Source organism: Pelobates fuscus, chromosome 3 (genome assembly GCF_036172605.1).
Source record: "Pelobates fuscus isolate aPelFus1 chromosome 3, aPelFus1.pri, whole genome shotgun sequence".
NCBI classification, from domain to species: domain Eukaryota; kingdom Metazoa; phylum Chordata; class Amphibia; order Anura; family Pelobatidae; genus Pelobates; species Pelobates fuscus.
This window is the reverse complement of record NC_086319.1, coordinates 272683784-272706292: the sequence shown is the minus strand read 5'-3', so window position 1 is coordinate 272706292 and position 22509 is coordinate 272683784. Positions and strand designations below refer to the sequence as shown.

General features: G+C 41.4%; 1 protein-coding gene across 4 annotated transcripts in view; it reads left to right on the top strand.

Moving 5' to 3' along the window:
* Nucleotides 1-15047, top strand: part of SLC20A1 (solute carrier family 20 member 1) — a 29971-nt gene extending 14924 nt beyond the window's left edge. For all 4 annotated transcript variants that reach the window (XM_063448570.1, XM_063448571.1, XM_063448572.1 and 1 more), the window contains 7 exons: nucleotides 4976-5072; nucleotides 8792-8911; nucleotides 9061-9339; nucleotides 10846-11410; nucleotides 12006-12191; nucleotides 13536-13620; nucleotides 13961-15047. In XM_063448570.1, coding sequence (XP_063304640.1) covers nucleotides 4976-5072; nucleotides 8792-8911; nucleotides 9061-9339; nucleotides 10846-11410; nucleotides 12006-12191; nucleotides 13536-13620; nucleotides 13961-14122 — 1494 coding nt within the window. In that variant the 3' untranslated portion in view covers nucleotides 14123-15047. The remainder of the gene's footprint in view (nucleotides 1-4975; nucleotides 5073-8791; nucleotides 8912-9060; nucleotides 9340-10845; nucleotides 11411-12005; nucleotides 12192-13535; nucleotides 13621-13960) is intronic.
* The last annotated feature ends 7462 nt before the right edge of the window (nucleotides 15048-22509 follow it).

The following is a 22509-nucleotide window of genomic DNA, read 5'->3' as shown; positions in this document are numbered from 1 at the left end:
CTAGCTACCAGGGACAGATGATCCATTCCAGCCTTCGCAGACCAAGGTAGGGAGGCTGTGTGGATCTCTGAAGTACTGAATGTAATTATTGTATATGTGTGGGGGAGGATGGTTTGTCTGTGATCATGTGTGACTGACAGTCTTTGTCACATAGAGGCTGTCAGTCAGTCTTTTTGTGTGTCTGTCTGACACAGCCTTCGTGAAAACCATGGTTTCATTTTCAATTGGATGTAACTTGTGTGACGAACTGACCCTCGCCACTGGGTCCTGCAGGAGCCTGCTTGCCTGCCTCAGGATTATGGGACCTGCAATATAACTTGCCCAATGCACTTTAAAAGGCTCCGTTCATGTTGGGGATCGACTGATACTATATTTTTTTTAAGAGCAGATACCGATAATCTACACTTTCTGGCAGATAACTTGACGATATTCTGTACATTTACCATTTGAAAAAATAAACTAATTCTAAAGGTAAAGGCACAAAATATACATGCCACATGTAGTGGATGAAGTGTGTTTAGACAGGGTGTGTGTGTGTATTGCAGCGAGTGTTTAGTGTCCCTTCAGCTACCTGTGTAAATCTTGCGGCCCTTAGTGCTGCGCAGAGCGTTGAAGCGGTTTTGGGCATAGGGCCATGTGCACGGTTGGTCAAAATTGACTTCCATGTAAATCCTGAACCGATCTGGGTGATTTTTGGATATGTTGGTAGCCCTGATCGGGGGGGACCATCAGGGAATGTGACTCTTGTGGGGTTTCCATGTGTTTTAGGGATACTTGCAGGCTGTTAAAATGTGTTTTTTTTCTGGGGCTTCCGGTCTGACTGCCAAAGCGAATGGTCGCATGCGTTTGGAGCTCCGCACTACAAAGCCGACAAACACCCCAATTTTCTGTTACCCAGACCGGACCAACAGGGCCTGACAGCTCTCCTGGGAACTCTAAACCCAGATGGGGAAAAAAACAAAAAAAGCGAGACAAGAAGCGCCCCGAATGGGCATGAACATAGGAGAGATGTGGCGGCAGGCGCGTGGAGCTCAAGGGCCAGAGATGGCGGCCATTACTGGGGACTGCTCAGACCTCTCGGACGACTTTTCATGTGGAACCGATGAGGTATACCTACCAGCTCCAGCGCTTCCCACACCGCGGATCCCAACAACACAGCCGGACTCCACTCCGGTGATGGCCGCACTCCTGAAAGAACTGCTAGCAGAGTTGCAAAAGACCCTCCAGGCAGACATGGCCACGCTGCGCCAAGAATTTAAAGGCCTGACCGGCAGAATAGGGGCCCTGGAGACCACCTCACTCTCATCCAAACAGCAGATCACTACCCTCCAACAGGAGGTTCGAGACCTGCGACAACTGCACGGCTCATACGAAAGGCGCTTCGCAACCTTGGAAGACTCCTGCCGTCGGAACAACATAAAGGTCAGGGGGGTCCCTGACAACGTACCTGAAGCGGAGCTCCCGCACGTGGTAAGGCGACTACTCTCGGCCCTGCTCACACCAAAATTGTCCAAATCAATAGAGATAGAGGGCATATTCAGGGTACCCAAACCTGCCCAGGCACCAACCTCAGCCACGAGGGACTTAATCGTCAAGCTTGTTAGAGGGAGAGACAAGGCAACCCTCCTAAATGCACTGCGTGGCAACTCACCTTACTCTTTCGAAGGCATGGACTTGACATTCTATGCGGATCTGAGCTACAGCACCTTAGCATGGCGCCGGGAGATGCGACCGCTTACCACCCTCCTACAGAAGCACAACCTCAGCTACAGATGGCGCCCCTCACGCGCCCTGTCAGTCACTCACGGGACTGCAACTCACATCATCCGAGACCTCCGGGAAGCCGATACGGTCCTGCAGCAATTGGACATTCCCCAACACCTCCTTACCATCGAAGCACCGAAGACAGTACAGCGACCAACCCACAGCTGGAACCCGGAAACCGCGACGGAATTTGTACCCAGACGGGCCACCCAGAGCTCACAGGACAGAGCCAAGACCTGACTTTCTGAGTGTTAGCCTATCACAGGCCCAGTGCGGGACTCAATCACTCCGGAGGCCCGATCCACACAAGGCCCATAGATCCACACGTTGAGTATTTATCGCTCATCCACCCCCCCCCCAAAATACCGCTATGCGAAAGAAGCAAAGAGGACTCCAGACCCATAATACAATGGGTTGTTTTGTGATATTTTGTGTTTTGATTTCTCCTGTTGCATGTTTATTTCCCCTAGTATGCACTATATATTTATGTATGTTGTCTCCACCGTAGGTATGCCACATTGCTCCCACACACTACACCCCTCTAGAACAACCAGAGGGCCCCACACGAGAGGCAACTGGCGCCCACTCACCCGGCAGCCTTATATGACTGACACTGCGAAAGGCACACAATCTGACTACACGAGACCACAATGCACACACTACTGGCAACCTCGACCCTGCACAATACCCTGCTCAATGGCATACACACAAAGAAATTGCTCAAAGTGCAATGTTTTGTTTATCTATCTCCATTTGCTAAGTGCACCTAGCAGCAGGGACTTGGCAGGGTAGCCGGGCCCAATGGCTTTACCAGCCACGAGTCACTACTTTTTCCTACCAATTATTTACGCCCCGACTTCCACACACCTCGGCTGTTATAATTTTTATTTTATTTTTCTCATTTACGACGGCACAGGGTAACGCAAGGGGAGATCTACTGCATATGCAGTCAACTGACAGAATACCAAGGGGGTCAAGCAAGATGTGCGGCTTACCGCTTATTTTCTGCCTCGACTATGCTGTACAGGCTCATCAGAATGCTGCTTAACAGCTACGCACTAGCGAGCCGATCCATTTAACTACTTATTGATTCTGCATATTTACTTAGCCCAATATGATATATTAGTATACGAGTATACCCATCTGGTACCTCAGTAACCTGTAGTACTATAATGCTGCCTACCTAAGATCAAACCGTCATATTTATCAGATCGTTAAAATGCTAAGCTGTTCTCACTTTCTCACCTACTAACCTCCGCTCTTATCAGCATGTTCCTATAATATATAAAATGTGCACTGCCTCTATATGCTATGACATTGTTCACGTCTGTTATTATTAAACATGGTATCGCTGTTGTGGCGTACCCAGCTGTACAATACTATTTGCACAATAAAATAAAGAATAAAAAAAAAAAAAAATGTGTTTTTTCTGTGCCTGGAGATAATGGAGTTTAGTACAGTTACTGACTCGATTATCCTGTTGTGTGGGAGTGTCCTGGACCTGAGAGCCAATGTAATTAGTGTACTTTGCCATAGTCCTCTCTCAGGTCCAGTGGGGAATGCCCCTGCATGGGGACTTTCATATAAACCGGCCATAAATTAATTCCTGTTGTACTCTTAATCTAGTTTAGGTTAATGTTTGGATGCTGGATTTTCTTTTGGAGAATGTTTGTTTGAATCAACACCCGAACTGTGAGTTATAATCACTCGGCCTTTAGCAGTTCAGGTGAAACCAAAAGCGAACGGGTATCTCAACTACCAGCATTCCGAACAACTTGCTTTAAAAGTTTTTATGTCCTGCTCTGTAAATTGAACTTTCATGACATACAGGAGGCTTCTGCAGGGTCTAGCAAGCTATTAAGAATAGGAGATAAGAACTTTTACATTTAAACAGAGTTTGCAATAAAAGTGTAAACATTAGATGACTATTTACAGGAAGTGTTTAGGAAGGCTGTGCAAGTCACATGCACAGGGGTGCATCTAGGGCCGCATGAATAGTGATTTTTTAACTCCTAGATGGCAGCAAGTTGAACAGTGGGACTGCAGGGACACCAAAACTGCTTCTTTAAGCTAAGGTTGTTTTTGTGAGTATAGTACCTCTTTGAGATTGACATTTTGACTGCTACTAAGAATTATAAAAATATAAGAACTCTGGCAGCAATAGAATGTCATCCACCTGAAAGTTAATGGTAAGTGTTATTGAACACGCAAATAAAATGCTTTGAGTGTGTTCTGTGCCCTACTAAAATACATATATTGGTACTTGGTTACAGGCCTTGATGATTACCTATTCTGCAGTCAGAATTACTTACAAGTTAAATCTAGCTCTCGGTGCACAACTGTGATACAGGACCTCAGTGGCTTTCTATTTCAGTAAAGATAAATGTTTAATTCTGTTCTGTCAAATACCACGCTGCGTGCATGCACACTTGGTTTTTAGTCTCGTATAGCAGAAGCTCCATGAGGTTCAAATAAAGCTGCCTAGGAATCCCATGAGAGCCTGTTGCCGAAGAGACCTGCAAATGTGCTGGGATTAAAGACTATGATTCATAAACTGACATTTGCTAATGTATCAAAAGATTTAAATGTAATCTACTTCTTGCATGCTGGACACAATGTACATGACCCTAGCTGAGAATTACTCAAATACAACCTCAAAGCTTAAATTGTTTAGATTGTGAAACAAATTGCGAGTTATCAGTGTTCTTACTTAGAACTAGACGAACAGGATTGGATTTAAAATGAGAACTGGAGAAGGTTTTAATGGTCAGAGGGAAGTATAGGCAATCTGTATTTCTAGCTGTGTTCCTGTTGGTTTATCTAAATTATGTCTCTGGAAAAAGAAAAGCATTACTTGTGTGTTGCAGCTTATTTCCCTTTTGTTGCTAGAGGACATTTAACATTTTATTACTGTATGATGGGTGCATTTCATGCCATCATCAGGAATAGTACAGAGGATTCTGGAATGTATGATTGCTGCAAGCAGTAGCCTGTCTTGGCACAGTATTGCTGATCTTTGATCTGATGTGGCAGATAATCAACATGCTGCATGTAAACCTATCCAATGACATGTAGTAGTCGCATGCTATAACGTAGGTTGTGGATGGCGTGGCTGAAGGAGTGAAAGGGTCTAGCTTTTTAACACTGCAGCAAGAAACTGGAATTGAATGTTCTGTTCTGGCCCACATGACCTATAAAAATTCTTTCTTAGGCAGATCCGGTTCCCAATGGATTGAGAGCTCTTCCAGTCTTCTACGCCACCACGATCGGCATCAATCTCTTCTCCATCATGTACACTGGTGCACCCCGTAAGTAACTTTTATACTAAGCTTTTGGTCTAGTATCTTTGGCCTTTACCAGTGAGCCCACCATTAAACCCACAATTTACCACTTTTTACTTTACAGAAACCATCTCCTCTTCTAGATGTCTGCTGGCCTGTGCCGGTCACAGAAGGCTGCAGGCTAGTGTATGCTGACCGTTCTAATTTAATTAGTTAACCACCCCGCATAAATCTCTACAGCCCTTTCTTCCCCACTCGTTCAGCAACGCAATTAAGTTTCCACTGCCCTATTCCCAGCAGCTCCCATTCAGCAATATCGTGACTGAAGATCCTGCAGAAGAATTTTTTTTTTTTTTTTTAATTTCTTTTCTTCTATTCATTTACTCCCTCATTTATTGGATTTCCCTTTTATTTAATTTTTTTTTTAATATTTTAACTTTCTTAAATTTATATTTTTGTTAATTTAGTCTATGCTTTACCACCCCATCAGGTTTATCATATTAAGTTATGAGCCCAGGTGAGACCCAAAGTAGCAGAGTGGTGCACAAACACATTTTTTTTTTTTTTTTGCATTTATTCCTAGTCCTGTCCTGGGACTCTGCTTGACTCGTATTGTTACTATGCCAGGGACACTCCAGTTCTTATTTGGCTGCCACTACACTTTTAACCCATTGTAGAGCACCAGAATTGCGTCTGTTGGCTCGGTGAATGTGTATATATTTTGTTTTTTCATGGCGTGTGTAATTCTCCTCTCATTTCTTGGACAAAGTCCATCCTTGTAGCCATGTGGTATACACTGAGCAGTTTTATTTATTTTTTTCATGAAAAGCCGTAATTAACCCTATATAGTAAGCAGAACACATTTCCTTGGCTGACTTGACCATATGGAAGCCACTAGAATATACTGGCTAAAATACAATAATGTTTGAGCTATACCAGTAGTGGCTCACTAGCATACATCCAAAATAAAGAGTACTCCATGCCCAATGCCAATATCTGGCTCCATGGAAATTCTGTGGACACGTGAGGCATCCTCTGCAATTTAAGAATATTTTACGCTTCTGATAAAATACAGAGATCGCCAAGGAAGCTGAAAGTGTTTTATTTGTAGGGTGTCTGCTACTTGTTACACTGGAAGCTTGATGCAAAATATATTGCTTGTTATCTTTTGTAATAAAGTTTACCAGCATCATTTTTAGTAAGGGGTCCATAAAATGTTTAAAGGAGATCACATATCCATTATTTGCAAAACCGATCTTTTAATTGAAGTACCGTAGTAATGAATTGTGTATTCATTAGAGATTGTATCTGCCAAAAAAGTAACCATTAAGTCATCTCTAAAGTGTACCCTATTTTTTTGAAAGTCCTACTTTATTCAAAACTAATAAAACTGCTATGAGATCAACCATCAGTCAATTGATTGCAGTTCATGATTTTAATGGGGTCTGTGAGGCAGTCACTAAAGGGACACGGTAGGCACCCAGACCACTTTAACGCATTCAAGTGGACTGGGTGCAAACTCCCATCACCCTTAACCCTGAGCATTTTATAAACTGCAATAATTACCTGCAAGGTACCAGACAGTCACTAGAGGGGCTTCCGGGTAGATGGGCTTCACGCTATGCATGAGGACTTTCAGCGTCACCTGTTCTTCATAGGAAAGTATTTACTAATGCGAGCGTGACCATCGCTGCGCATGTGCATTAGGTCTTCACCACAGTCTGCATGGGTGGAGCTGAGCCAGCGCCGAGGGACATTGGTTCTGGACCTAGGTAAGTGACAGAAGTGGTTTGTTGACAGAGGGGGAAGCTATAATGCCAGGCAAATTAGCTTGTTTTCCTGACACTATAAGTTTGTACAGTGTAAACAATTAAGTGGTGGTGTTGGAGCCTAAAATGTAACATTTTACTTGCCACTGCAAGCCTGGAATTAATTTCTACTTGCAAGAGCTGAATTTCCACTCCCTAGTGCCTAGTCGTAATTTTGAGCCCTGGTGTATGTAAAATGTTCAGTGATCTGCCTTGTTACAAAATGTTTGTTCAGTTCCATTTTCACCTAATTGGCATGGCCAGTTTTTGTGACTTTAAAACCAGTGTTCAGTGTAAATGTTTGTGTGTAAATTTGCCCTATATTACAAAGGAGAAGCAGTTTCAACAGCTTAGTAAAAAAGTGAACTACTTCCCGTTTTGTATGTTTGGTACCACTTGCTGACATCCAAAGTAGATCTGCATATTCAGTGTTTTGGTTCCCTTGGTGTTTAACCCCTTAAGGACCAAACTTCTGGAATAAAAGGGAATCATGACCTTTCACACATGTCATGTGTCTTTAAGGGGTTAAATCATTTTTCTAAATGTTTAAGTATGAAAGAGCTTATCTCAAGAAGTCACACTTTGTGCTTATAATCTTGAGCTCCATATTTGCAGACTTGGACTTTCTGTCCAAACATATTGGCAATTTGGCCATGGCAGGTGACCTTGGGAGTTGTCTCTACTGCCTGACTGAGATAATGCACATCGCTTGGCTCCTCCTTTAACACTTTGTGTAATCCCTGATACAAGGATGCAGTGTAAATCTGTATGCATTGTAATGTGACAATAGTTGCTTATCTTTCCTCTGCGTGAGGACCTAAATGCCTGACAAAAGTATGTTAAAAATAGGGAATACAGCAGTGGTGCGGCTGTATAGACCAATGTATAGAAAATACAGATTAAGGAACAGCGCACACAAAATAGTTTCATTTTACAAGGCCACTTAAATTTGCCTATCTCAGCAAGCAAATAAGGGGAATCGGTTCCGCCACATGTTAAACCTGCCGCTACACACTTTCCCAATATCGATGGTAATTTTTATGTGAGACAAATTAGATGGTGATAAATGAGTTAATGTGTATTTGATCTGTTGTAAGAGGTGTGTGTGTAATCATTTTTAAAATTTGGCACTAGCATTATGTCTCCCACATTAACATTGGTGTAGGACCCACTGATATTGGGGTACTATGAAGTAGTGTGCTTAACGTGATCTGACCATGTGGTGGAACTGAATCCTCATATTTGCTGAAAAGTGATTTCCTTTAAAAAAAAAAAAATCGATTCATATGTTTGCAAATTTGTAGAACTGGATAAAGTGTGTGTGTGTGTGTGTGTGTGTATGTATAGCTACCCTTTTTGTGTGTATAAATATACATTGTTTGATTTATTTTTTTTATAGGCAATAGTCTGCCCACTGAAAGCTGTATTTCTGCTTTTGTCCTCTGCAAAATCAGAAATTCAGTAGTTAATTTCACGTCTCTCAAAATCATACATTTTTAATATATGCATCTGTTTATTTTTCATTCGGTTTGGGTTTCTTGCATATATCTTTTAGTTATTGCATTTGATGTGCCTTTTTTATAAATTGTGATCGATTTCTACTGGAATCAACAGTAACATTTTATTTTTGGTTTGCACAAAGATAGTGAAATTTATTTTTGCAGCCTCCATGTTTTCAGGGAACTACAGTAATGATTCACACGCAGAAGATCATGAGAAATTTTAATTGTTAGATGAACAACAATTAACAATCTTGATTGTAGCACCAACGTTGCTGGATTAGATGCAGGTGTGCTCCTCTCTCCTGCCTGGGCTTTGTAAAACAAGCTTTCAAGGAGGCAGCTGTTTATCCATGGGCATTTTTCCTTTGTAATATGCTCGGCTGGATGGAATAGTTTAAAGTTAGGTTTCATTGTTTTTATCTTTCTTCCCTTTCAGTGTTGGGGTTTGACAAGATTCCCTTATGGGGTGTAATCCTGATCTCTGTGGGGTGTGCATTGATCTGTGCCTTGTTTGTCTGGTTCTTCATCTGCCCAAGAATGAAGAAGAAAATTGAACGTAAGCATACATTTGTGTTTTGAGGTTTGTTTGGTTGTTTTTTTTTTATTGTGTGGTTTTAAGACTTGTTTTTTGACAAACTTTTTGCTGTTGCTCTGTATGACCTTAAAATATTTTCCTTAAAGTTTCATATTCCTCAAATATTACAGGGGAGGTTAAAAGCAGCCCTTCTGAATCCCCCCTGATGGACAAGAGCAGAGAACTCTGTCGTCCCATCCTGAAGCAGGATCAAGAAGATGTGAAGCTGCCTATTGACCAAGAAATCACAGTCGAGACGAAACTGCACATTCTGGACGTGGTGTCTGTGTCCGTACCATCAAGGGCCACAGAGGAGAAGACGGTCTCTTTCAAAATGGGTGAATATGATGAAGTACCAGAAAGAGAGAAAGCTCGGAGCATGGAAACAAACATTGATCAGTCTACAAATGGTGAGTCTTTAGTGCTACTCTTCAGTAGAGGCAAATAAGAGATAAAACATAATTATTTTTTTTTTAAAGAATATTCTATTTTTAAAATGGAAATGTTCCATTGTAGGTGCAGATGTACAAAAATAGTCATAGAACATAAGGCAGTCTTCTTTTGCAGTAGCCTGATGGTCTACTGCTACCATCTATTGTTCAAGCAGATTCTTCTCATAGTATTGGGGGGCCTATACATAAGTGAAAATCCAAGCTCTCTGTAAATTAAATGCTTCTCATAAAGAATTGAATTTAGTGCTTCTCTATGCTGTACAAAGAAATTAAAATGTCTGCAAGTGGGAGTGTCTCTAGTGGCTTTCAGTTTGAGAAGTGATAATGTTTACTTTGGCTAAGAAAAGGGACCAACTCACTGCATACAGATCAGATATAGTTGTTTTAATGGTTGGGGTCCCTTTAACAGGAAGTCTGAGGACCCTGTTCAAACAAGCTTACAATCTAAAACGGCTCATAGGAAAATGCATTCCTTTGAGTACTTTATTAGATGGACTTACAAAAGATTATCACGTTATGTCACATGACTGGCAAGACATGTGAAGTGCATGCTGTGTTTGCCTCTTACCTACATTCTTCGGACAATAAAGCATGCGACATTTTACAGTATACACTATTATTGCACAAGCATGTGATTAACGTGACTGGCAAATGGTTTATAATTTCAAACCACTTATACTGAAGTATGTATTGGCGTAAATCCAGAAGTGCCATGGGTGGTAGTCATAAACATTGTCTGGAAGTAGGTTAAAGCATAGTAATTTGGAAGCTGGTCTAGAAATATTTGCTTTGGTACAATATCTGACCTTCTGTCCTAAATATGTTGATCCTTCTATTAACTACAGTAAGCTTCAAAAGCAGTCATCACACGTTTTTGTAAATGAACTGTATGACCACCATAACTTCATCGAAAATGTTGTGATGTCCAGAGGTCTTTGGTGTGTTTTTCTTACCTGAATATGGTTAAACTGTAATCAAATCAGTACCTCCCTTTTTTAAATTTTTTATGAGGAGCTAATGATTTGCTTAGAGCATCTGCTTGCCTCTCTAGCCAATCTGCAACACTTCCTGAATTTCAATCTAAGCTGATTGTTGCTGGGGAAAGGGAGGTCTGGCGCTGGTAACCTCAACCAGTTTAACCCATTTAGGTAAAGTGGCAGGGTCCTTTGGTTACAATAAGCGCTTCATTTTGATGGTTATGGTGATTATCCAGTTCCTTTAATCTTTGATCTGATCAGTACGTACAACTGAACGTGTGTGATGTTGCATATATTCATTGATTCCACAAAACTCTACCATGAGAGGTAGCTTCTTGTGTATGGTTTAGTGTTTGTGTATGGTTTTGGTGCCCCAGTACATGGATCAATTAGCCTGCTACAGGATGGTCCAGCAGTCAATAGCTTCCTTCATTATATTATTTCCTAGTTTAATAGTTATACTAAAGTGATGTTCTGGTTGTTCTAGGAGTGGTGCAGCTGCCAAGTGGGAACCACGTGCAATTTAACCAAACCGTTAGCAACCAGATGAATTCAAGCGGTCAATATCAGTATCACACCGTACACAAGGATTCTGGCTTGTACAAAGAGTTGCTTCACAAGCTGCACCTGGCCAAAGTAGGAGATTGTATGGGAGACTCTGGCGAGAAGCCCTTGCGCCGGAACAACAGTTACACCTCATACACCATGGCAATCTGTGGGATGCCACTAGACTCCTTCCGGACACGGGAACCTGAAGCACGACCTGAAGAGGCAGAGAAACTCACTTGGCAGGGAGCAGATGGGAAGAAGAGGATTCGTATGGACAGTTACACCAGTTATTGCAATGCTGTGGCTGATGCACACAAGGATACTGGAGTCGAGGAGCAAGAAGAAGGGAACACAGAAGAAGGAGCTGTGGACACAAAGAGCAGCAACTCCTCTCTGGGAGAGTGGCATGACCAGGACAGGCCTGAGGTGTCTCTTCTGTTCCAGTTCCTTCAAATTCTAACTGCATGCTTTGGATCTTTTGCTCATGGTGGAAATGATGTCAGGTCAGTCACAAAACCTGTATATTTTGAGATGGATCTAGAGCTAGATGACGATCTATATAACAACCTGTGCTAGTAAAAGTGTCAACTAGTGTAGTTTACATTTTATTACATACACTGATATATTTGCCAACATAGTCAGTTTCAGGCAATATACTTTTTACACTGTTCTATAAAACAAATTCTGCATTAAAGTCTTCCCATGGACAAAGGGTAGTCTCCATTGCAATATAAAAGCAAGGCTCCTATAGTAAACAATGGTTTATAGGCAGTTGCCTGAGCCCTGAATAATTGTATTTCTGTTCCAACTTTTCGTGACCAATTAAAGATGCATGGGAACCCTAATTTGGGACTTGAACCAGGGTATATGTACTAAACACTGGTTCTCCTGTCTTCCCTGGAAAGTTTAGCAATTCTTATTTACTCTACATGTCTTTGTGAAGGCACCAATATACATATTCAACACATTCCAAATGTTTGCTTTCAAGATTTTAACCTCCCCACTCCATTACTGTTTCTGATAATTGTAGTTTTTTTTTTTTTTTCGCTCTTAACCTAATTTATATTTTTATTATTTGCTAATGTGACTATCTTACAGCAATGCCATAGGACCACTTGTTGCCTTGTACCTGGTTTATATGACTGGTGATGTAACAACGAAGGCTTCTACACCCATCTGGCTGCTCTTGTATGGAGGTGTTGGTATCTGCATTGGTCTTTGGGTTTGGGGTCGCAGGGTCATCCAAACTATGGGCAAAGATCTAACCCCTATCACACCTTCAAGGTAAGTTTCTTTTTGAAAGGGTTGTTGTATTTAAGGGGAAACCAGCTACTAGAACATTCACAGAAACTAGATACACAAGCACGTTTTTGTAAAAAGTGAACTTAAAACAGAGCAATATGCCAGTAAATTTCATAGCTTGTATTTCCTGTTAACTAGAGTGGGCAGGCTAATTTTCAAAGCCACGATTTGTGTGGAGCAAAAGCAAATATAACATCAATAAGGTGTTCTTTGAATGTCTGACCGTGACAAAATAAACTGTCCAGATTTGGAGGTTTTGAATGTTTAACAGTATATAGATCCCAAAGTAAACATGCATGTATGTTTTTTTTTTTTTTTTTTTTTCTCTACATGTCTAAATGGGGGAATAGAGCAGGTTGCAAAAGCTGCAGCCTCTGGAAGCCCTCCCTCTTTCACATGAGGGCTTGCAGAGTGGAATACACTATCAGAGGCTTCTCATTGAGAACCCTCTGTGCTGGAGATGCTAGCGTGCCCTTACTATGTTTCTCAATGAGCAGTACTGTAAGAGGACAGTAGGTGCCCATTAGTCCAGTGCTTCTGTCCCTTCCATTTAAAGGGGCACTATAGTCACCAAAACATTAGTCTAATGAAGCAGATTTTGTGTATAGATCATGCCTCTGAAGTTTCACTGCTCAATTCTATGCCATTTAGGAGTTAAATCACTTTTGTTTCCATTTATGCAGGCCTAGCCACACCTCCCCTGGCTGTGACTGACACAGCCTGCATGAAAACAATATGGTTTCATTTTAAATCAGATGTAACTTACTTTAAAAGTTTTTATCTCCTACTCTGTAAATTGAAATTTAATTACATACAGGATACTCCTGCAGGATCTAGCATATTAACAGAACAGAAGATAAAAATAAAAAAAATTCTACATAAAACAGAGTTTGCAATACAGGAAGTGTAAACATTATGACTCTTTCCAGGTGTTTAGAAAGGTTGTGTAAGTCACATGCAGGAAGGTGTGAATTGGGATTTATACACCGTGATTTCACTCCTAAATGACAGAATTGAGCAGTAAAACTGCAGGGGCATGATCTATACACCAAAACTGCTTCATTAAGTTAAAGTTGTTTTGGTGAATATAGATTCCCTTTAACTCTCTGACCGCCAGGGAGGTGTTTTTTTTTGCCCCCAAATATCACACCCCGATAAAGCTGGATGCATAAAAACTTTAGATGCTCAAGAAATAAAAACGTACTATTCAAAACAACTATATAAATAGAAATTGCATCTACAATAGAAGTGCAGTAACTACTTAAATCGATTCATGTAAAGATAGGGGGAAATCTTTTAGTAACAATGTTATTTTTCTGCTTTCAGTGGTTTCAGCATTGAATTGGCATCTGCTCTTACTGTCGTGATTGCTTCAAACGTTGGACTTCCAATCAGTACAACTCACTGCAAGGTAAGCAGAATGCTTCTGCTAATAATCCAGAAAAGGAGGGGAAAGTCTCCAGTGTATAAAGCGGTAACCATACAAATGTGAAAGTTAATGACTGTTTTTATCCATAACAACCTTGGTTCTAAGCTGCAAGTCACCCTATAATCCTTTGTGTTTGCATGTCTCACACATTAGGGAAATGTTTTGGTTGTTTGCTTGCTTGTTTTATTTTATGTATTTTCGGTTGCATGCCCCAAAGGAACACTCATCCTTCTAATGTTAACTACTTTACAAACCATTGTGCGTGAGTGTGTTATCACATTATTACAGCCAAAATCTGAGTTGTAATTCTTGTGCCTTGCAGGTGGGCTCCGTAGTATCCGTAGGGTGGTTAAGATCCAAGAAAGCTGTGGACTGGAGACTCTTCAGAAATATCTTCTTGGCCTGGTTTGTCACAGTGCCAATCTCCGGCCTAATCAGTGCTGGCATCATGGCCCTTTTTAAATATGCCATTTTTCGTGTGTGATCAAACGGCTGCCCAAAATTGCCTCTCAGGACCACCAATACAGTGCACGCAGCCAATCAGAGCAACACCATGATGCAACATAGCAACACATGTCAGTGGCTTCTCTACACCTCACCTTTGAGAGGGGCTCCGATCTAGTGATCCATAATATGCAATGCTTCTGCTGTGCTAGGGAAAAGGTTAAACATGCTGGGGTAGGGGGAATGGCACTAGATATAAGCCAGGCCACCCCCTTTTTGTGCTGTAAAACTGCTTCAGAACATAACATGAACCCAATCTACCTTTGTAAAAATACCAATCATTCCTCAGTATTATTGTCTCCTTTGTATATAGAATGGCTTGTAAGTCTTTTTTAATTCAACTTTAAATGTTTTGCTCATTTTGTTTTATATCACATACAGGGCCAGGGCCTACTATGTTTTTGTATAATTTGGGGATACGGCTTAATGTTATCTAAGTAGCCCCCCTTTTTCACTACCAGAATTTTTGGGAGTAGATTGGGTAAAGCTGTACCACCTAAATACCAGTGCATATCGTGCAGGAACCGAATCAAATCTTACGTTTAATGTTTTGTAAAGGTGGCTTACAAGAGTTTGTTGTAAATTTTTTTTTTTTTTTTTTTTTTTTTAAACCCTCACTTTCTTAAAATGTGGACCCATCACATTGAGCTGTGCAGGATGTGTACAGATCTCGAGTCTTGTTGCTTTTTGTTTTTCTTGTTCTCTCCCCAATAAGGTTGCACAATTGCCCCTCTTATAAAGAATCTGAAATTAGATGGGAGATATCAGTGGATGAAGGTTACTCTGGTAATCTAAAAGGTTGTCACAATGCAGGCTGAAAGCCTGTCCTATATAGAATCAATTTCACTGATTTGTTTTGATCTTGTTACTGGTGAAGCCAAAATAAAATCGCACTATTCAACCCACCAGTCTGACTTTGTATTATTTTTTTTTTTTTTATAGAGTCTAAATGTTACCGCATAGTACATTAGAGTTGCAAATGTGGTGCATCACTTACTGAAATAAAACCTACATGCAGGAACAGGATGGTTTAGGAATTCTGCTCTTGCAAATGTTATGATCTAGAAACAGAAGCTGATAAGTTCATATTGTGAGGGACTAAGTGATGTGGAAAGCAAATTTACAAGCTTGTCCCTTTTTGGCATTTGGACAATTCGCGTGTTCAGACAAGTGTAACACTTGACGACACATTAAATCTCTCATAAACAAGTGCAGGAGCACCATGTATTGGTTGAAGAGTGGGCGTGTTAATGACCTGTAAGTCGCTCAGTATGTAAATAGGGTAAGTCCTGACCTCTGTCTAGAGTCCCATAGCTGCAGACATTAAAGTGTAACTTTCATGTTGCACTTTCATGTCCTTTACAACTGGATCGTCTCCAATATTTACAGAGGTACCCATGAGAAGTCTTGGTACCTAGAGGTGAAGTGACCAGGGCGCCCCCAAAACACCACACTTCAGCCCCTTTAAAAATGGGAAAATAAATTTGTCCCCAGAGTAGTCCAGTTGCAACCCAGGTGTCCTAGAGCCCCAAGCACAACAGTCCCCATCTGCTCAACCTGCAGCCCAGGCCATCCTGCAACATAACCATACCCCTTGCCCCACCCTCTGAGGTCTCAGTCCCCACAGCTCCTGTCACCATGCCAGCTTCTTGAGGCAGCACAGTGTTGGTCACGAAGCCCCCCTTTCAGCAAAAAGATACAGTTCCAACTTCCACCAGGGGCTACTTGGATCTGCCATTTGGTGGTGGGAAAGGAAGAGTGAAGCAACACACTCTGAAGTACATACACAGGTACACAATGCCAGAGATTTACATAAAGCTACCCTAATACATTGTCTAAAATGCACGCTTGCTTACATTATGCGAGAGCCATACATGCTCAGTCTGAAGTGCACTCACAAATACACAGGTGGATAGAATGTTGGCTAGACACATTCAGCCTCCCATACAGTTCAGCCAACTATCCACACAACACTGTCAACACACACCAGTCACTGAATCTGACATCCTGCCTAAAGCCCTACACAACCTTAAACCAGCACCCATTGGGAAAGAACAGGGAGTATTAGATTTAAGGCCCACAGTATAGGATATTTTCTTAGGCCTCTGCAACAGGACTGGAGTAAATAGAGAGAGCAAGAGAACATAATCTCTCCTGATTCGATCAATTTAATATTAACACAATATGTTTAATATAGTTAAAATAAGGATTGAATAACCTTAGAACATGGAAATACTGGGAGTGAAGGAATATATACAGGGGATAAGGTGTATATATCAAACACACACCACTCCACCCCCAAAATGAATATAGAGTACTAAATTCTCCAAAATGTAGCCATAAGGTATCAGTTATGTGTACTTCTGGTCAGAAGGAATAGTTACGTTTCAATAGTCATATGACTGGAAAATGGTAAACTGAAAGTGTACTTATGTCAGAAAAGGTAATTATGAGCAAAAATATAATGAAAATCAAGGTAAAAAGTGGAGGTCTCCTAAATGTCTACTTTGGTAGAGCCAAGCTATAAGTGAGTGCCTGTCAAAATCCCCTGGGGAAAAAAAAAAAAACAAGATAATAGTGCAAATAGTAGGGATATCTAAGCTTTAGAGTTTCATGGGTTAACTGAAACAAAAAATAGCTAGTGCTGATTTAAAGAAGCCCCGATCAGTGTAACGATAATTTGTAATGTCTGCTTGATCAGAATCTTGTGGTTAATAAATGCTGCTACCTGTCAGAAATGACTAATCAGACGTCTGTTCCTTCAAGGGCACTGAAAATAAAAATGGAGCTATATATCTTCAAAGTTTCTATGACTGCACTGACTGAACTCTTGCCTAGCCGCCCCTCAATCTTTCCTACCTTCTAACACCAAATCAGAGTGTGTGTGTGTATATATATATATATATATATATATATATATATATATATTTTGTGTGTGTGTGCTCGGAATCTGTGTTAATGGAATGTAGAGTAGGAGCAAAGTTGGTTGAGGTGTGCCGAAACCAATGTACGAGTATGCCTGTAAAAGAGGGCCCACAAAGAAATGTGTAAAGGTGGGTGGGGTCAAAATAGCTTGAACGACAAAGGTAAGTAGGGGGTAGCTTATATAGGGTCATAACTCCTCCCACAAATTCAGGCCAATTGGCCTTCCAACTTGTGCTCGGAATCTCTGTTAATGGAATGTAGACTAGGAGCAAAGTTGGTTGAGGTGTGCCGAAACAACGTACGTACGAGTAGGCCTATAAAAGAGGGCAAAAAGGAATTTAAGGTAAACACTTTATTGCAAGTTTAAATTGCGAGATTTCTGAAAGCCTGCCTGAGCTCCCTTTCTGGTCGAGGAATGTAGAAGTTGTATATTGAGGATTTCCAGCGTTCCAGCCTCCTAATGATGTGTACTGGGGTGTTAGTGCTAGAGGCTGATGATGCTGCAGCGATGCGAAATTGGTGACCAGAGAAGGAAGCTGGGTTGTAGCCTAACCTAGACAATAGAATTCTGATGTGTGACAAATTTAGCTGTGGTGAGTGGGTGTCCTTGGAGTAGAAGTAGTGGAGTATCTGGTGAGTGCGTGAGGTGAGAGACCAGGAGCATATCCAGAACATGTACAGGGCACCACAAATTCTCGGTAGGGAAGAGGGGAATGATAGTGGGATAGGCAGAGTGTTTAATCTTGGTAGAAGGCAAAGAGAGTACAAAATGGTTGTCTACTCTTTAAGTGAGAAAGTTTGAGGCATCGTACTGTGTCTCCTTGACGTACCACGGTGAACTCTCTAGGTCTGAGGGACCCATAAAAGGCCAAAAAATGGCAGATTTCATGACTAAATTGGTATTGTGGTCAAACGGGGATTTGTCCAATAAGTCGCTTAGGAGCCGGAATATTGGACAGTCTATTGGTAGCCTAGTCGTGCTAGGAGAGACTGTGACCTTGAAAATACCTTTGAGGATTTTCTTAAAGGGGTAGGAAGACTGAAAAGAGCGTAGTTAGGGAAGTTAGTGAGGATGTGGTGTTGTACTCTGGTGAGGTAGAGTTTGATGGTATTATGAGCGAGTTTAAGGTGTAAATGGCAAAAGGAGGCAAAAGCCACCATGGTTTTGATGGAAAGGTCACATTGTAAGCAAAACTCCTGCTGTGAATTTGTTAAAGATAGTCAGTGCCCTAGCGTAAGAGAGAGTGGTGTTGGGAGACAGTGCTTGATACGTGAGTGTTTGTGCGTGGAGTAATAGTTTGTTTAAACCAGGGTTAGCCGTAGGAACGATGGTATCCTGGCTGATTGAAGGTGTGCCGGAGGGGGAGCCCGGCGATGAAATTTTCAGTTCGCGAACGGGAACTTCCGCAAACGTCGGCGAACCACCATTGACTTCAATAGGCAGGCGAATTTTAAAACCCACAGGGACTCTTTCTGGCCACAAAAGTGATGGAAAAGTTGTTTCAAGGGGACTAACACCTGGACTGTGGCATGCCGGAGGGGGATCCATGGCAAAACTCCCATGGAAAATTACATAGTTGATGCAGTCTGGTTTTAATCCATAAAGGGCAGAAATCACTAACATTCCTAAATTGTTTGGAATAACGTGCTTTAAAACATCAGGTATGATGTATCGATCAGGTAGTGTAAGGGTTACGCACGCTTCACAGTGACAGACCAACCTCCCCGTTTAACGCACCGCAAACAACCGCAAACAGTCCATTTGCACAACCGCAAACTCCCCATTTGCACATGTTTTAGTGCAAACTAGTCTAACTACTAATATAGTTGAAACATGCTACTTTTATTCATGCCAGACAACCATGCAGGCCAGACTAACAAACATGCCAGGGCCAATCATAGTTAACCACATCAGATAGTAACATGGCTCCCTCTATATACAGAGTAACATGGCTTCCCTCTATATACCGTGTAAACATGGCTCCCTCTATATACAGAATAACATGGCTCCCTCTATATACCGTGTAAACATGGCTCCCTCTATATACAGAGTAACATGGCTTCCCTCTATATACCGTGTAAACATGGCTCCCTCTATATACAGAACATGGCTCCCTCTATATACAGTGTAAACATGGCTCCTCTCTATATACAGTGTAAACATGGCTTCCCTCTATATACCGTGTAAACATGGCTCCTCTCTATATACAGTGTAAACATGGCTCCTCTCTATATACAGAGTAACATGGCTTCCCTCTATATACACCGTGTAAACATGGCTCCCTCTATATACAGAATAACATGGCTCCCTCTATATACAGTGTAAACATGGCTCCTCTCTATATACCGTGTAAACATGGCTCCCTCTATATACAGAGTAACATGGCTTCCCTCTATATACCGTGTAAACATGGCTCCCTCTATATACAGAACATGGCTCCCTCTATATACAGTGTAAACATGGCTCCTCTCTATATACAGTGTAAACATGGCTTCCCTCTATATACCGTGTAAACATGGCTCCTCTCTATATACAGTGTAAACATGGCTCCTCTCTATATACAGAGTAACATGGCTTCCCTCTATATACACCGTGTAAACATGGCTCCCTCTATATACAGAATAACATGGCTCCCTCTATATACAGTGTAAACATGGCTCCTCTCTATATACAGTGTAAACATGGCTCCTCTCTATATACAGTGTAAACATGGCTTCCCTCTATATACAGAGTAACATGGCTTCCCTCTATATACAGAATAACATGGCTCCCTCTATATACAGTGTAAACATGGCTCCTCTCTATATACAGAGTAACATGGCTTCCCTCTATATACAGAATAACATGGCTCCCTCTATATACAGTGTAAACATGGCTCCTCTCTATATACAGAATAACATGGCTCCTCTCTATATACAGTGTAAACATGGCTCCTCTCTATATACAGTGTAAACATGGCTCCTCTCTATATACAGTGTAAACATGGCTCCTCTCTATATACAGAGTAACATGGCTTCCCTCTATATACCGTGTAAACATGGCTCCTCTCTATATACAGAATAACATGGCTCCCTCTATATACAGAGTAACATGGCTCCCCTCTATATACAGAGTAACATGGCTCCTCTCTATATACCGTGTATACTAATCTCTTCTTAAGCGCCACTATTCACAAATTCCATACACTCTATACTATAAATCAACTTTTAACTAACCAACTAACAGATTTCTGCAGTACTCCCCTGTAAACACACAATAGATGAGACAGAGAACACTCCCAGGGTAGTTGCGCTGTATCAACACCCTTCATCTCTTATTTTGGGGCCTGTCTGCGGGGCTCGCTGCACCATCTGACTCTGAACCTTTGGTGGCTTGGTGACAGACTCCTGCTCCTGAGCTGGCTGGGATGTATACGGGATGCGAGGTGGTGATAAGCTGACAAGGTTTCGGGTTCCCCCAACAGTATGCTTCCCTGCGGACATCCTCCCTGGACCCATAAGATGAGACTGTCCCTGCCCTTCACTTTGGGCAGAGTGTGGATGGGTCCCCCTTTCTACTGATGGAACCTCTGTCTCTCCCTCCCTTTCACTCCATATCCTCACACACAGGGCCGGCCTTGGTACCCCAGGTAAATCGATTATAAAACCCACCAAATATTACTTAGCACAAAAATGCTAATTAGTCTCTTCAGGTAACGTGAATCTTTAACAGACAAAGGCAGAACAGTGCATACAAAAATATAGATGACAATCAAAGTTATTTACACCAACAACAGATAAAAACAAAAAGGGATAAAATAACAGACGTCCTAAACACTTACTCACTTAGGTTTTCAAAGTAAAACTTCTGCCCAGGTGGTCTCCGGCAAGGAAGATGGTGACTTACTCAAAATTAGATTTTGGCACCAAGCAAGTACAATGCATACTTCAGTCTCATTAGAGAGATACCCTCTGGATTACCACGCCTCACCCACAGGTTGAGCTAAGGCGTATGTATAGAGACCCTAAGTGACCACCCACTTGTGTCCAGATCCACATCTATCCAAATGAAACATTTAGCTCTCTTCTCTTATGTACCGGTCACATAAATAATAATTGTTTCTACGAATGTTATTATTTTCCCATTCTATAGATATGTTGCACGCCGTACTTGCAACCCAATATGGCGCACATCACAATTCCTTCCCCTATGGTCAAGATATGTCACTCATGTTTAGAAGATGGCGCTTGTCACATTCTAAGTATAACAAAAATTAGGCTTAATTATTATTCTGTGGGTAAATATTCTTTTTTTCCCTTTGGATATGATACTGGAACAAGGCTAATGGCCATTAACATATCAAAGAAATCCATTCACCAATTAAAAGGTAGAGGCCATTTGGCTGAAAAGACATTCAGGGTACTTATGTGCGACCTCTCACACCTTACAGAGCCTTTGATTAATTCACAGGCTCCATCAATATGGTAAAACCCTTTGCACATTCCAATGCAATTTCCATTACCCCTTCTGTCATCTGACCTTGGTGGGGGGTCCCAGCTTCAAAGAGAATTATGGCAAAAAACAACCAAATCCTTCTGACATCGACAATACCATCTCTAATAGGCAGGAACATCATTAATGTACTACACAAATTACATTAAAGGACAGTTTTCCCTAGTGCAATAATTAATTATACCCCTTGCTGTAACAGTTGGCACTAGATAGTTCAGATTGCTGTGTATAAACAGAAAGTAGCAGCAGCATAGATTCTACCAGATTAAGAATGGGATAAGAACAGATTAGAATGAGACTCTTGACTGGAAGAGGTCATGGAAGTGTGTTTGTCACCAATGTTGACCTGAGCAATATAAGGATTTTGTATGTTTTATATATATATACACACACAACGTAATAAAACACAGTGTGGGTTAATTTCTGCCTATTGTGTACCTTTAACTAGAGCATTTTATTGTACTGTTTGTGTTGTCAGAGTAGCCACGGAGAACTTTATGGAAAGTAAACTGAGCAGTCACCTCCACAGGACCTGCCTTTAGAGGTGAACTATGACATAGATTAAACAGTGGTTCCCAACCCAGGCTACATGAACCGGATTTAGATATTTTCCATTCCTGGCAAAATATTGACAAAACCATGACCATTAGAGCACCATGAGGAATTGGTTGTGAACCAGTGAATTAAAATATATGGATTAAAAACCCTATGTCCCCATAATAGAGTTATTAACCTCCCTTATACTTTTATCCATTCTAGTTAAATCAAGCAGGGTTACTTACTAAAGTAAGAACTTTCATGAATTAAAAGAGAATTCCAGGGGGGGGCGGAGCTTGCCACCAACCGGGTCGGACGGCATCTCAGCCAGCTCCGGGCAAAAAGCCCACATAATCTCCCAAAATCTGGTGCATCCGTCCCCATCCACTCCCCCAACCGGACTGACCTGCCTC